Raw genomic sequence first — 16,306 nt, forward strand, 5'->3', positions numbered from 1 at the left:
GAGGTTTAACAGTTTCACCTCGTGGTCAAAAACATTTCTTTAGTGATTTTATTTTTCAGATACTTTTATTCTGACCTTTTCATCTTTGTCCCCATTAGATAACACAGTGCCTGGCAAGTAAAATGGGATCAGCAAATGTGTGGAAAATGAGTTATGGACTTCTGACCATTGGCTGAACTTTCTAGCACCAGCATCTTATTATATTGTAAAACAGCTGTAATCCACCATACCATCTAGTGAAGTGTTCTTTCAGGCTGTGGCTGAGAGGACTTCTTCCTCCTGAGTTCAAGGTTAGGCCCTCTGACCTCACCTATGTAAATCCGGTGGTCTGATGCTATAAATCAATTTCTTGTTTAATGATCAGTATAAAACAGCACCTATAAGAAGAGTTTCCTTGATTTGCAAATATGCCAAATAAAACTATTGGAATTGACCAACAGAATGTGGGAGCCTAAGCCCATATTATGTTCTCCATCTCGCTTTGCAAGGTAATTGTTCTATGCTCACTGCTCCAGCCTTAAGAGGAACGACAGCCCTGTTCCCGGTTGCCCACACATAAGGCTCCAGTCCTTATGAGCCCCACAGGCTGCTTTGTCTGATGGCAGAGAGGGGCAGCCAGCACCTGTGGCTGGGGAAACCATCAAAGTCATGTCCTTAGAGTTGGTCATCCAGGCCCTCTGTGGACCAGCAGTGCCTGTCCCTAGAGAGCAGGAACATTCTAGAAGCAGAGCCTAGAGAAGGGCTGTGGGTGGTAGGGTTAGGCAGGTGCTCCTGGGATGAGTGCTGAGGAGGTTTTGGGGAGGGGGTGCCCCATGGGAACTTTCCTGTGTCACAGGGCTGTTTCTGATGGGGGAGGAGTTCCCCTCACTGCCTGCATAGCCTCTTCCTCCACATATTGCTTATTCGAACAAGTCATAAAACGGAAATGGGAGGTGCCTGGTAGCTGGCAGGCTCTGTAGGAAGCGTCCCATAAGGGGTCAAGCACGCGGCCTCTCACCCACCCAGGCCTGCTCCTGTCTGCCGAGGCCACACCCCTTTCCTTTCTTCATTCCCAGCAGCTGTGTCCTGGAACAGTTGGCCTCCACAGCACTCTAGTTTAGCTGCATCTGCCTGCTTCCTCTGAGTCCACTGCCTGCAAGAGCTCATACTTCCTAGGCCGCCCAGCACCTTCTCTAGGCCGCCAGGCACTGGCCTGCTGTGCCCCACAAGGTAAGAGATGGCGGGAGAGGGTCCTACCACCCAGGGAGTCTGAGATCCCACAGCCAATTCAGAGCCACTCACTGCTGGCGTGACCTCACCCAGGTTACCCTACTTTTGGGCTCACCCATGGGTGAAAGGGCTATGATGGTGCGCTGGAAGCAACACTGGGTGTGGAGTGGGGGAAACAGGCCTGGGAACCACTCGCCCTGAGCCCACAGCCCAGCACATTCCACAGCGCTTCAGGCTTTCCAGCTAACTGCCTACCGCTTAGCCCATTGGATCTTCTTGGAGTCTCACAGGGTTTCACGCAGCTTCAGGATTATTCTCATCCCCCTTGATGGATGAGCCTCCCCAGGTGCCCAGCTTGGGGGTTGGGGGGATGCTTCTCAGTTTATCCCTCTTAATTTCTTAACCTTGCCCCACTGCACACCTGTTCCACAGGAGACCCCTGAGTAGACATTGTCTCATGACCTTGTCCTTCTGGAAACCACTCTGTTCTCCCCCAAATAGCCCACACCTTTCCTTTGACATTACATAGGGCTCAGCTGCATGGAGAACAGACTCATATTCAGACACAAGGCAATCCCACTGTCTGCTGAGCATTATGTGAGAGAAGTACCCAGAAATCGCAATAACTAAACTAGAAAACAGGAGACTGTAATGCCTGGAAATATGGTGACTGTGGCAGATGAATGAAAAAGACAAGAAATAGTTTGATTATTATGAACAAGGCAGACAAGAAATAGTTTGATTTTTCTAAAACAACAGAAGGAAGCCTGCTTTCTCATGGTTTGATACAATAAGGTGTCATCATGATAAAATCAGGCTCTTGTAATTTTAAAATCATTATAAAATCCAAGTACATTATATTCATTTCCTTCATCCCCCTGTCTGAACCAAACCTTTCTAGTGCCCTGCCAATGCTGTTAAAACTTCAGCTTGCACACTGCCTGCCACTCTCTGGTGATATCTGGCCCCATTTTGAAGAAGATGAGTAGAATTTTTCTTTTAGAGAAGGAATCTGCCTCCATTCTTGATCCTCCCATTCCTGCCTACACTGACACCTCTGCCTGCTCTGAGGTTGGCCTGCATCACAATCCTGCAGGTCTGCCATGCTTCCCCCAGTCTTTTCCTAGGCTTTATTCAGTCCTGTGAATATTTTGTCTGTAACTCATTTTAGCATCTCCATCAACATCCTCTGTCACTCAGGACATTTTGCTACTTGATCATTTCTGCCTAAAAGCCCATTCCCTTGTGGACACAGGTCTCTCCTGCTGCCTGACACATTCAGAATAGGGTCCAGGAGAACTACTGCCCTGCATCTTGGCTAATGCAACCTGAGTTTAATTGACTTTCTGTGTCAGGCACCTCGCTCCATTTGGGTCACACTGATAATCAAGTCAGTGAAACACCAGATTGGTTTACACTGAAATGCTTCAATTCAGAGTAGCTCCTGCCCCCTGCAGTTTTCTCTTTGAATAATCTTTTATTGGAAAAGCATGCATTCAGGATTTCACAGTACAGTTGTCTCTGTTGGTTTCAGGGCAGGCTTCCAGCCTGTCAGCCTCAGTTTGTGTCCTGACCATGGGACAGCCACATTGTATGTGGGGTCCAAGAGGCTGTGGACTTATTTGGATTAATCTCCTTTCCTCCTGTAGAACCAAGGAGAATTGGCTGGCAAGAGGAGCTGCTTTTCAGTTTTAGTTCCAAGACAATTGTGTGACCTTGGAAGGGTCATTTGTTGCTCAGGTTCCTAATGTTTTAATCAAAATTTTAAAACTATAATAATTTAGGAGAAGAATAAATAATGGGGAGGAAAGCACTTAGAAAGTTATAAGTGACCACACAGAGGGTTATTACAATGATGAAGTTCACTATCAACATGGTCACCATTGTCATCATCTTTGCCAGAGATGGATTCAAACATATTTTCTGAGGTTTCCAAACCTCACAAAAGGTCATTTAAAGTAGAAAAGGTGTCATAGAATTGGAGCAGGTTTAGAAAGAGCCAGAGTATAATTTCCAGAGTCAAGGACAGAGTATAAGAGAGGGTGGTGAGGAGAGGCTCTTCTCTGGGCTTAAGTGGGGGAGGCTAGAAGGGGGAGGAAAGGATAAAAGAAAGGAGGAGAGAAAGAAGGAAGTTTCACATCTGATGATGTGAAAATGGGTGGTTTTCCTAAGGAGGCCCCCAAAAATCCTAAGTGGATAGAAAAACATGCAAGCATTATTTCTATATAACAGAAGCAACCTGAAATAGCAAACACCCTTTTTTAATTCAGTGGTAATCAGTAAAATGCAAGTGTAAATGGATGAAGACATCCTTATGAATGCCCATAAGAATGATAAAAAAATATTAAAAGTGGAGCATCGCCAAGTGCAAGTGCAGATTTGGGGACTTTTCACACAGGGCTGCTGTCAGTGAGGATTTTCACGGTGCTCTTGAGTCATACTGACAGTATCTTGTCAGGTGGGAGCTGTCTATCCCAGGTCAATTGTTGCACAGAAATATGTAGTAAGTGGGGGTTGTAGTAAGCATGTATTTTGAGACAGCTCAAATGTGTGTTAATAAAGTGGCTCAGTTTGTTGAGCATTTCCCATGCACCAAAAGGTCAAAGGTTCAATTCCAAGTCAGGGCACATACCTGGGTTCAATCTCTGGTTGGGGCATGTTCTGGAGGCAGCCAATCAATGTTTCTCTCTCACATCAATTTATCTCTCTCTCTCTCTCTCTCTCTCTCTCTCTCTCTCTTTCTCTCTCTCTCTCTTTCTCATCAGTAAAAATATATATTAAAAGACTAACTGGCCCTATCTGTTTTGGCTCAAATGATTAAGGGTCCTGGGTTCAGTTTCAGTCAAGGGCAAATGCAGGCTTGATCCCCAGTGGAGGGCATACAGGAGGCAGCCAGTCAATGATTCTCTCATCATTAGTGTTTCAGTCTCTCTCTCTCTCTCTCTCTCTCTCTCTCTCTCTCTCTCTGTCTCTTTCTCTCTCTCTCTCTCTCTCTCTCTCTCTCTCTCTCTCTCTCTGTCTCTTTCTCTCTCTCTCTCTCTCTCTCTCTCTCTGTCTCTTTCTCTCTCTCGCTCTCTCTCGCTCTATCTCGCTCTCTCTCTCTCTTTCTCTCTCTCGCTCTATCTCGCTCTCTCGCTCTCTCTCTCCCTCTCTCTCTCCCCCCCTTCCTCTCTCTGAAATTTACAAAAATATATTTTTTTAAATATCTGAACCTTCTTTTTAAAAATATTACTAGATAAAATGTTACACAAATAATGTCATTTATGTAAAAGTTTAAAATGCAGAAACAGTATTACACATAACCTATAGATACAGGTATATATATATACCTGTATCTATAGGTTATATGTAATACTATATAGGTTATGTGTGTTAGTGTGTGTGTGTGTGTGTGTGTGTGTGTGTGTGTGTATATGAAATGATACAAACTCAGAATATTGGTTGCCTTTGAAGGGCACAGGGAGGGTGAAAGAGACTAGGGAGTCAAAAAAACATAAATGAAATTCTATGTGTAATGTGTTAGCTTTTTAATCAAACTGAATAGCTTCAGTAAAAATGCCAAAATATTTATATTTGTTCATTGCAAATTGTAGGTTTTGTTTTATAACTTTGTGTATTTCTTCACTTAAAAATGTTTCATAACTGCATAATATTTAAAACTAAATAAATAAATACAACCACATCTTAGGTAGAGCAGTATGTGATATACTTGCCTTTTCTAACACCAAGATAAGTGACACAATTTTATGCCTCATTTGAATGAGACATTTATGCTAATTCATGCCAATGATTGTGCCAGTTTCTGTTTAAATCTATTGGGATACAGAATGGTGATCACTGGGAGACAAGGACCTCAGAGCCAGCCAGGAAAAACATTTGATTAAACATTGAGCAGGAAGTGAGTTTCTCTTGAATTTGTCCTCACTGTTGATTCCTTCTCTTCGGCCATGTCACCCCTTTCTCTCTACCAACTGCTCAGGGGACTAACCACAAACTTTCTAGAACAGAGGAAGAAGTTGTCTTGCTATAAATGGCATTGGCTTGTTTGAAGTAATGAGACTTTCCAGTGCCCAGCAGTCTTTGTGTCACATGAGTATCCAGTGGCCAAGAGGAAAAGTACAGTGCACCTTTCCAGGGGAAAGTTGGATCTGGGACATGAATCCTTCCAGAACTGACATGAGAGGATCTACTTTTTCCAGAAATTTGGCCTACTTTGATTCCAAAAAAAATAAAATGAAATAAAATAATGTTCCACTCTTATGTTTTGTTCCATAAAAGAATGCTTTCTTCATTCCATGCCTTTCCCAGTTAGAGGGACATAAGCAAATGATTGCTTTTAAACATTTGCTACTTTCCTGTAAGCTAAGTAACAAAACAAAACCAAAAAAAGCAACCAAGCATTGTGAGAACAGTGCAATGTGTTAGCATCACCTGGTTTGCTGAAAGTTTTTATTGATGTTTGCAAGTATAATGTGAGTAAGGAAATTAACAATGAAAATGGCTCCTCATAGAGAAGTAGCATTAGGTGTCTGAACTGGAAGTGACCTCAGGCCTTACCAACCCCCATGTGGGCTTTTATCAGAGAATTGCATTGATTGTCTTTCTGCTTTGCTTGTGGGAGTGAGGTTCTTGGGGCCCCTGGAATAAGCATTTCCAGAGGCCTCAGAGGGAGGATGAGATGTGCAAAAAGAATTTCCTGAGACTCACACAGGAGGATGAGTGATTTTTATTTGCATGGAATTATATCCTGGGTTCCAATCCCATTTCTTTCAATCCAGTTCTGGAAGAGGTGCAGCTGAGGATTCAGTAGAGCTAGAAGCAAAGTCAGTGTCCAAAGTTTCTTTTCTATGGTGGACTGGGTCCGGCACAGCATTAAGGTATTTCTAGTCCATCAGTCCATTGTGTGGGGTCCCTATCGCTGTGAGCTACATGGCAAATGCAAGAGATCAGGACCCTGAGAGTCCCCAGGCCAGGAGTCAAGCTCCAGGAGGAAGCAATGGAGCTACACTTTTGTTTCAGAGCTTAAGGACCTCAAATCTCCTGATGCTTGCAGAGGCAATGCCTACTATGCCCAACTCGTTCCTAGTTGTGACTGACAAGCAAGTACCTTCCCTATGTCACCCAAACTTTACTGGGCATGTGCTAAACTGCAGCTTCCTGGCCAAGTTGCACAAATGACTATAATATTTGGCCTTCTCTTTGCTCCTTTTCAGTTATTTAAAACTAGGTATTTAATTATAAGGGTATTAGACACTTGCTTTTTATTCTGTTCCTGTTTTTATTCCAGAAGAGAATGGAAGGATTTCCAAAGCACGGATATGGAACTATGGCTAAAGGTAAGAAAGCCTCCAAGTTCTTAAAAGGCACCAGTCTCTTACCTCAAACACGTGGCAGAAACACAGTGATTTTAAACTGAAGAAAAAAAATATAATGCTCATTTTTTTCTTTACCTTCACAACCATCATCACACACACACACACACACACACACACACACCTGATCCCCCAATACAATGCTCTCCAGACACATCATGTGGGAAATGTGGAAATGAAACTTCAAGTCAGAAGTTGCAGGATTTTGAACTGTATTATGAATAAATTTTCTCTTTCCTTGTCTGCTCTGAGCTGAAGAAATGGAAAAGTTTTCCAGAGAGATTTAGTAATCCTGTTTTCTACAAAAACATCCTAGAACCCTGCAGAAAAGGGAGAACCAACACAGAGTAAGAATAAAATAATAGATTTTAGAAGCCTACAGTGAATTTGGAATCCATTTGGGCTCATAAGAATTCTAGAACATCGGTTTTCATCTTCCTTCATCCCTTGAAGGTTTTAGCTCTTGACTCAAAGTTTCCCTCCCCAGCATCATTTCTGTCAACTTCCTGTAATTCAATCAACCAAGTAGGTGACCTTCCCATCACATGTACTACTAATGGTCCTAAATTCCATCCTCTTCAGCCACCTGTAGGGAGTCATCTCCCTGTCTTTGCCTTTGACATTATCTTTGACCTTCCTGCTGTCTCAATTTCAAGCATCCAACTCCCACTCAAAGAGCCAAGGCCCAGGTACCTCAGCTGGTCCTTGGTGAGAGATCTCATCTGTGGTTCCCTTTCATCCCGAGGTTTATGAATGTCTTGAGCACTTCTATACATGTGTGCCTGGAATTTGTGGGTGAAAAAGAGGTGGAAATATTTTCCCATGTGTGAGTTCTCATCCTCTGCCTCCTCCTAACCTCACATTTATTTAGCATGAAACTGGCCTAAGAACCATCCCTGGAGAAACACAAGGACCACTATACTTTCAGAAAAACTGTATCTTCCCTCGTCAGGGTTAAGGTATTGGAGCATCCTCGTCAGTGTAGCAGTTCTTACTCTTGGCTATGGGTCCAACATGGGCTTTCGATGTAGACTTTCTATGACCCAAGAACCTCACCCAGTTGTCAGCAAATTTGGCTGTGTATTTAGATATGACAGTTTCCTGGGAGGGAGGTCCACAGATTTAATGAGATACCATGATGGTCCATGATCAAAATATCTGCAGCAATATCTTAGTAGGACACAATTTTTCTCTTTCAGGAATTGTAGAAAATAACCAGTTTGCATCATCGTCCTCACTGAGGCTCATCCTGGTGGGCAAATCCGGCTGCGGGAAAAGTGCCACTGGAAACAGCATCCTCTGCCAGGCTAAGTTTGAGTCCAAACTGAGTCCCCAGACCGTGACCAGGAAGTGCCAGAGGGCCACAGGCACGTGGAATGGCAGGAACATCCTGGTGGTTGACACACCATCCATCTTTGATGAAAAGTCCCCAGACCAAGAGATGTACAAGAACATCGGGGACTGCTACCTGCTCTCAGCCCCAGGGCCCCACGTGCTGCTGCTGGTGACACAGCTGGGACGCTTCACTGACCAGGACACAAAGGCAGTGAAAAGGGTGAAGGAGGTCTTTGGGCCAGGTGCCATGAGATATGTGGTGGTCCTCTTCACCCACAAGGAGGACTTACAGGGTGAATCCTTGGATGAGTATGTAGTTAATACGGACAACTACAGGCTGAGGAGCCTAATCCAGGAGTGTGGGAGGAGGTACTGTGGCTTCAACAACCGGGCCACCGGGGAGGAGCAAAAGGAGCAGCTGGAGGAGCTGATGGCTGTGATCGAGAGCCTGGAGAGAGAGCACGAGGGCGCCTTCTACAGGAACGACCTCTACTTTGATGCACAGATGCTCCTGAGAGAGGAAGGTGTCACCTGTGAAGAGCACAGGGGGTACCTGGTAAAGGTGCGAGCACATGTTGAAGAGACCCAGAGAAACAGGTTGTCCAAGGCGCTCCTCAGAGTCAAAAACTGGATGCTTTCTAACCCTGGGTTATCTGTTTTCCTTGGGATATGCACTCTGACTTTTTTTACCCTTTTAATTAGCTTGTGTGTTACTGAAAAACGCTAAGCACTTTCAGCTGACTTCTACAATTGGCTTCTTTTTTTTTCCCCAGACTCACTATCTCTGTCTATGCTTGTAAGAAACTTATTCGCTTTTTGCTTAAGTTCAGTTTTAATTTTTCTTCCTTGCATTAGACATGTCATTAATGTTCTCCTAGTGCTTCTAGATAAATAAAATCCAAAGACAAAATACTTTTTTGTTTTCTTAAAAATCATGGAAGTAAATAATAACTTAGCTAGATACAATCCTGGAATCTTTGGGAGGGTTTTGTAGGAAGGAAGGTGAGTCGACTGTGATATTACACATTGAGGAAAGATATACATTATATTAGAAGCTGGATGTAGAATTCCTTATATTATTCAGAAATGTGCTGTGATTTCATCATAGGCTGAAAGGGATGACACCCATCACCATCCCCATCTGAGAGAGGATGTTCTGGGGGGAATTTTGGAGGCATGAGGGGGCTGGGGAGGAAGGTGGGAGGGGACATGGACATGTGAGGAGAAAAGAGAATGGCCACAGAGGTGGGATGGGGTGTGGACTTGAGGAAAGCAGAGAGAGTGGTTGGGGGAGAAAAGGAACTGGGATTTCATAGAGCAGAGTCAGAGAGTAGATCAGGCTCAGCAGACTACATGATCTCAGTCACTCACAAAGGAAATGGTGGATGGACAAGATATAAGTGATGTGTGAGGTTGAATTACATAAAACTTTGTGAACACTGAAATTTGAATTTCATTTGGCTTTCTTATGTAATGATGAAACATTATTCTTCTTTTTATTTCTTCAACTTTTTAAATACCTAAAAGCTCTTCCTTCTTAACTGGAAGGCTGTAAAACTGGCGGCAGGCCAAGTGGTTCCATTCCCGTTTACAGAAAATTCCCGTTGTTGGTGGAGCTGTGTTGTAAAGCAGCTTCTTTAGCCCCAAAGTCCGCACAATCATGTATGGGAACTCGAGGAGGGAGGGGTGGTCCACACTTCCACAGCAGAAAAGGGAAGAGGGCAGGCATTGGGGTGACATCTGGGCAGAGGTCATGAAATTAGTGGAAATGGGAAGCCAGATGAAGTCCCAGGTGGCCCCTGCCTCACCCTCTCCTTCTTTTATTGGCCCACCCACCCCCTTTCTCTCCTCATTAGTACCCTGTCCTGGAGACCTGCAGTGGTCCCAGACAGCCTGTGACTGCATGGCTAAATGATTAAGTCTGGGATGAGTCTTAAGAACTCAATGGTGCCACCCAGCTGTCATTCTCCAAACCTCTACTGGTAACAGAGGTGTTGCCTTGATCTGACCAGCTGTAGCACATTACTTATTCCAAACCCCCACAGGAGTGTTATGTACAAGCTTTTCAAACCCTGTACACCCTCAGGAACTTGTGTTCTCTGGAGAGGAACCACCTCTGCAACACGGTTCCCAAACTGTCCAAGCTGCCTAGGTCTCCCCCTTCCTGGACTTAATTCAGTCCACCTGCACAGGCATTTATTTCACGAATACTAAGTGTTAGCTTCTCTGCTCGGCACCAGGTATGTAAGAGAAATGATGCAAGGTTCCTGCTTCCAAAAGCAACTGTGTGATAGATGATGGAGTTGCAGGAAAATGGGGTGTGAGAGAAAGGATTTGGAGGTCAGACATTGGCCTAAGGGAGAGCACACAGGCTCAGCAGGCGCTTACTACACAGGTGGTGCTGGAGCTGCTGGGAACCTACTGAGACACTTCGGGCTGAGGGAGGCCAGGGACAAGGGGTGCTGACAGAGAATGCTGTTCCCAGTGGCACTTTTCCCTTGTCCAGATTTTCCCACTAAGACAAGCCTCAGTGAGGATGATCCTAGAGTTAGATTTTTCTCTGCCACCTGTCAGAGCACCTGAAAAGATAATGTGTAATTGCTGTGGACCGAATGTTAGAACCCCCAAATCTTATGTGCTGAAACCCTAGTCCCCAATATGATGGCATCTGGAACTGGGACCTTGGGAGGTGGAAGCGCTAGATGAGAGCAGGAGGTTGGAGCCCCCACGTGATGGGATTGGTGTCCTTAGAAGAAGAGGAAGGGGGTGGAGCTTTCTCTCCAACAGATGAGGACACAACAACCAGAAAGCAGGCTTCCCCACGCACCGAATCTGCCGGCACCTTGATCTTAGACCTTCCAGAAGAGTGAGAAATAAATGTTGGTTGTTTACCACCCAGTCTACGATATTTTATTTTAGCCTGAGGTAACTGAGAGTAATAACTGCCTTTTGAGAACAAAAAACGAAAAGACTCAGGAGAAAGAGCATCTATGATCAATTAGAGTGTCATGCCCTCTGTCCCCAAAACAGGGCTGGGCTCATGGTGAAAACCAGCCACTGGCACAGAAGCAAACACATCTTCCCACCCACCGTGTGCCTCTCAGCATCAGGATTCTTTCTTGTGGGTAATTCTAGAAGCCCGTGAAGGTTGAATTCAAGGCAGGCACGATGTTTGAGACATTCTATGGCTCTGGCCTCCCTCTTACTTCTGTCTAATACCCTGCCCTCGGTTACCCAGGCTGTGACCTTGAGGGAAAACAAGTTTAGGAGGTTTCCTCACAAAAGGGGACTTGCATTTTCACAGAAACTAGGGAGACATCTGTCCCCCCACCCACCCACTCACACTGTCATTTAGGCAAAGTGACAAGCATTTGAAGAGATAGGGATGTCCTGTGAACCTTGTTGGATATTTACTATTAGGTATTTATTGTTTGGGATGTGATATTAATAAAAGGAAGAGTCCTGCTGCTGTAAAGTTATGGACTAATAAGGTTAGACATGAAATGGTATGATAGCTGGGTTGGCTTTCAAATAATCAAGACAGGAAGGAAGGGAGTAGATGAAACAAGACTGTCCAAGTATAACAATGACAGCTAATGATGATACATTGAGTTTGCTACTTTTCTCTGATCCCACCAAACACAGACCATTGTCTTCTTTCTGAAGCGATTTGGCCTTGAGTCGATGTTGATTGTTGACCTGGATCAACCGTGATTTTGTATGTTTGGGATGCTCAGAATAAATCCACTTTTCATTGCCAGTAACAATTCAATGCAAAAAAAAGACTTTCTTTCATGCCATTGAAGCAACATTTTACTGATGACTTTTCAGTTTTCCATTTATCTTTTGTTCAGTTGATGTGGCACCCGTTTTTCTTCCTTTAAAACAGAGGTTCTCAACCTTTTGCAACCAACAGGTTGAGAACCGCTAGAAAGGTCACCTAAGACCATCAGAAAACACAGATATTTATGTTACGATTCATAACAGTAGCAAATTTATAGATAAGAAGTAGCAATAAGCCGAGACTGGTTTGGCTCAATGGATAGAGCGTCGGCTTGGGGACTGAAAGGTCCTGGGTTCGATTCCGGTCAAGGGCATGTACCTTGGTTGCGGGCATATCCCCAGTAGGGGGTGTGCAAGAGGCGGCTGATCGATGACTCTCTCTCATCGATGTTTCTAGCTCTCTATATCTCTCCCTTCCTCTCTGTACAAAATCAATAAAATATATTTTTAAAAAATATTGCTAAAAGAAATGTCCAAGATTTAAAAAAAAAAAAAGAAGTAGCAATAAAAATAATTTTATGGTTGGGGGTCACCACAACATGAGGAACTGTATTAAAGGGTCAGGCATTAGAAAGGTTGAGAACCACTGCTTTAAAAATATTTTCCATTGGTTGTAAAGGATCAGAAATTGTTTGCTGAGCACTGTTTAATCTTTCTGCAAGTTGTTTTTGAGTGTGACACGCATCTTCAACCAATAATGCTTGTAATTGTTGGTCTTCAAACTTTTTTGGTTGACCTGGATTTTTTTGTCTTTCACATCAAAATCATCATTTTTAAAGCATTTAAACCAGCATTCACAAGAATCTTGAGATGGAGCATGTTCACCATAAGCTTCCCAAAGTATCAGATAACTTTTTCTTCAAAATAAAGTATTCAATTAAAACTTCCCTCAAATGCTCTTTTTTTTTGTTATGAAATTCGACATTTTTAAGTGCAAAAATATCTATGATGTTAACACCTTCAGAAAATATGACAAATGAAGTTTTGATGCTTGCTGTCAATACAACAAAATAGCATACATATCAAATCGCATATATATCTACATATGTGTAATACCACCTATTGAAAAACTTCTGCATTATTAACTTGTACACCTAGTATATAAAAGCCTAAGCGATCATTTCAACCGGTTGACCAGTCTCTGTGACACACTCACCACCAGGGAGCAGACTCTCAATGCAGGAGCTACCCACTGCTGGTCAGTGTGCTCCCAGAGCACCGCTCAGCCAGAAGCCAGGCTCACTGCTGGTGAGTGCAACTGCAGCAGTGGGAGCCTCTCTAGACTCCATGGCAGCTCCCAAGTAATGGTGGCAGGCACAGCAGGCCAGGATGAGTGTGAGCAGCACGGTGCCCAACCACAGCTCAGGCTCCACCCTGGCCACCTGCTCCTTGGTGCACTGCTACATCCCCCAAGAGGGTGCAGGCCAGACTGAAGGACCTACCCACCCTTGCACAAATCCATGTACTGGACCTAGTATGAAATAAATGGAGAAAAGTGTCATCCATTCCACTGAGAGGTATATTTCCAAACTAAAGTTACTGTTCAATAATTATTTTACAAATGTTTGTATTTCTTTTATCAATTGTGTGCCAATAATCCTATTTAATAAAAGCCTAGATGGCATCACCCCCACACCCAACATCGTCACAAGATGGTCATGTGCACAGCAAAGGTGGGGCCTAGAAATCCAGCAGCTCTGTGTGGGACGGAAGAGGTGGGTCCCGGTGGAGGAGGCAGGTTGCAGCGTGGGAAGGCAGTTGTGGGTGATCAGGCCAGCAGGAGAGGCAGTTGGAGGCACTCAGGCCAGCAGGGGAACAGTTAGGTGTCAATCAGGCCAGCAGGGAGCAGTTAAGGGGTGATCGGGCTGGCAGGCAGAAGCGGTTAGGGGCAATCAGGCAGGCAGGCAGGCAGGCAGGTGAGTGGCTAGGAGCCAGTGTCCCTGGATTGTGAGAGAGATGTACCAGATGGGAGAGGGTACAGGCCAGACTGAGGGATACCCCCTCATTCTCCGCATGCACAAATTTTGTGCACCAGGAGTCTAGTACTTTAATAATGTTAACTAAATACAGAAGAGATACTTAAAGTTTTATGGTCACAGAACTTTTTATCAATATTCATATACATTTTTTGGCAGAAATGTAAGCTAGAGTGATCAAGATTTTCCAGCATAAAAATCCATGATACAATTTTGTTGGGGATGTAAATGAGCAATCAGGGGGGAAAAGGAACAGTGTAAAATTTCTATTAGAAAAGAGTTTGTTTGTATATTTTTACAATTACTTATGGTGGATATCCAATTTCTATGTTCCTTATATTTTAAAAAAGAAGTAGCAATTATATTTTTAAATGTCAATGTCTATGATGTAATAGAAATTTCATTCTTTGCAAACATTCATGATGAAAAAAATATTTATAAGTCAAATATAAAATGTTCAAGAAAGAACATAGATTTTTAAAAATATTTTAGTGAATACACAAGCAAAAATAGTTGGAAGACCACTGCCCTAGAGAAATTCTTACATGAGAGTAGATCAGGATATTTTCATAAGAAAGGTCATATGAGTAAAAAGCTAGAAACATCCCAAATAACCATGAATGGTAGATTAGATAAAGTATATAATCTATACTAATAAAAGGGTAATATGCTAATTAAACTGGGTCAACCAGCCATCTTCCGGACATCCAACTTCCTTCCGGACAAAGCCATGGTGGTGGGGGCCAAGGCAGAGGCAGTTAGGGACAATAAGGCCGGCAGGGGAGGACAGTTGGGGATGAGATCTGGCTGGCAGGGGAGGGTAGTTTGGGCAAGATCAGGCCAGCAGGGAAGGGCAGCTAGGGGTGATCAGGCAGGCAGAGGCAGTTAGGGGAAAGATCAGGCTAGTAGGGGAGAGCAGTTGGGGGCTAGATCAGGCTGGAAGGGGAGGACCATTGGGGGCGAGATCAGGCTGGTAAGGGAGGGCAGATATGGGTGATCAGGCAAGCAGAGGAAAGCAGTTGGGGGCAAGATCAGACTGACAGGGGAGGGCTATTGGAAGCTAGATCAGGCTGGTAGGGGAGAGCAGTTGAAGGAAACCAGGCCAGCAGGGGAAGGCAGATGGGAGAGAGATCAGGCCAGCAGGGAAGGACAGTTAGGGGCGATATCAGGCTGAGAGGGGAGGGCTGTTAGGGGCAATCAATCAGGCAGGCAGAGGCAGTTAGGGGTGATCAGGCAGGCAGGCAGATGAGCCGTTAGGATCCAGCAGTCTCAGATTTAGGCCCTATCCCTAAACCGGCAGTCAGACATCCCCAAGGGATCCCCAATTGCAGAGGGTGCAGGCTGGGTTGAGGGACCTCCTCCCTCCCCTGCATGAATTTCATGCACCAGGCCACTAGTAATCAAATAATGGAATAATACACAACAGTAAAAGTTAGCAAAACACAGTTATTTACATTGGCATAGATAATCTCACATACAGGTAAGAGATCAACAGAAGGACTTGTATGCATGCATATAAGCATAAACAATGGACGCTAGACACAGCAGGGGAAGGATGAGGGCATGTGCCAGGGGTAGGGGATGCTGAGAGGAGATCAATGGGGATAAAAGGAGACATATGTACTACTTTTGTAATACTTTGAACAATAAAATATTTTTTTTTAAATATCTCACATATGCCGAAACTGGTTTGGCTCAGTGGATAGAGTGTCGGCCTGCAGACTGAAGTATCTTGGGTTTGATTCTGGTCAACGGCATGTACCTTGGATGTGGGCACATCCCCAGTAGGGGGTGTGCAGGAGGCAGCTGATCAATGATTCTCTCTCATCGATGTTTCTAACTCTCTATCCCTTTCTCTTCCTCTATGTAAAAAGTCAATAAAATACATTATGTTGAATAAAAGAAGCAATGCACAGAAGACTTGTCTGATTATATTTTTATCATGGTTAATATTGGGGGAGAAAAAACTAAAAATAAATATTATTTAGAGCAGAAGATATGGGTAGTAAAAATATAAAGAAATGCAAGGGAATAATTGTCACAAAGGACAGGATAGTGACAGGAGGAAGAGCAATGAGATCAAGAAGGAAGTCAAGGAGAAGGAAAATAACTTGATGACAGGAGGAAGAGCAATGAGATCAAGAAGGAAGTCAAGGAGAAGGAAAAATGGTGGTGGAGTAAGTGGAAGCTACACTGACACTTCAGAATTACAACTAAAATACAGAAAAAAAAATATTCTGAATAATCAACTAAAGATTAGATGGAGAAAACCCTGGTAACCAAGGAGGGGAAATGAAGACTGCAAAAAGGTGGGTAGGAAGTGCAGAGGCAAGAAAGGGCTGGCCAGGCTCCCACAGACAGCAGCTGAAGTTCCAGAGGGACATCTCAGCTGTGGGGTGCTCCCATTGAGGACTCTGGGATCTAAATCCCAAACTTGGCCCCTCAGCCAGAGCACAGTAACTGAAAAAAGTACCCATACAACAAACATATGGCTGTGAAAATCAACAGGGTTTCTGTCTGCCAGGGAGAGACTGCTGGAAATGTAGGCACCTACTTAGAGGGTAAGATACAAAATTCCATGTGCAGCCATTCACCTTGGGCTCTGGCAGAGGGAGGACAGAGTGCACTAAA

General features: G+C 44.0%; 1 protein-coding gene across 1 annotated transcript; it reads left to right on the top strand.

The window, feature by feature from the left end:
- Window positions 1-955: 955 nt before the first annotated feature.
- LOC311628738 (GTPase IMAP family member 5-like) lies at window positions 956-12,509 on the top strand. The gene is made up of 3 exons (XM_084896251.1): window positions 956-1,209; window positions 6,497-6,545; window positions 7,781-12,509. Exons 2-3 carry the CDS (start codon window positions 6,503-6,505, stop codon window positions 8,641-8,643), a joined length of 906 nt encoding a protein of 301 aa, XP_084752377.1. The 5' UTR covers window positions 956-1,209; window positions 6,497-6,502; the 3' UTR covers window positions 8,644-12,509.
- The last annotated feature ends 3,797 nt before the right edge of the window (window positions 12,510-16,306 follow it).

Source organism: Pipistrellus hanaki, assembly GCF_964339955.1.
Source record: "Pipistrellus hanaki genome assembly, chromosome: 10".
Lineage (NCBI taxonomy): Eukaryota > Metazoa > Chordata > Mammalia > Chiroptera > Vespertilionidae > Pipistrellus > Pipistrellus hanaki.

Coding starts and splice junctions, on each gene's coding strand:
- LOC311628738 (XM_084896251.1), top strand. CDS start 6,503: ATGGAAGGATTTCCAAAGCACGGATATGGAACTATGGCTAAAG. Junction 6,546..7,780: donor ATATGGAACTATGGCTAAAG/GTAAGAAAGCCT, acceptor TTTCTCTTTCAG/GAATTGTAGAAAATAACCAG.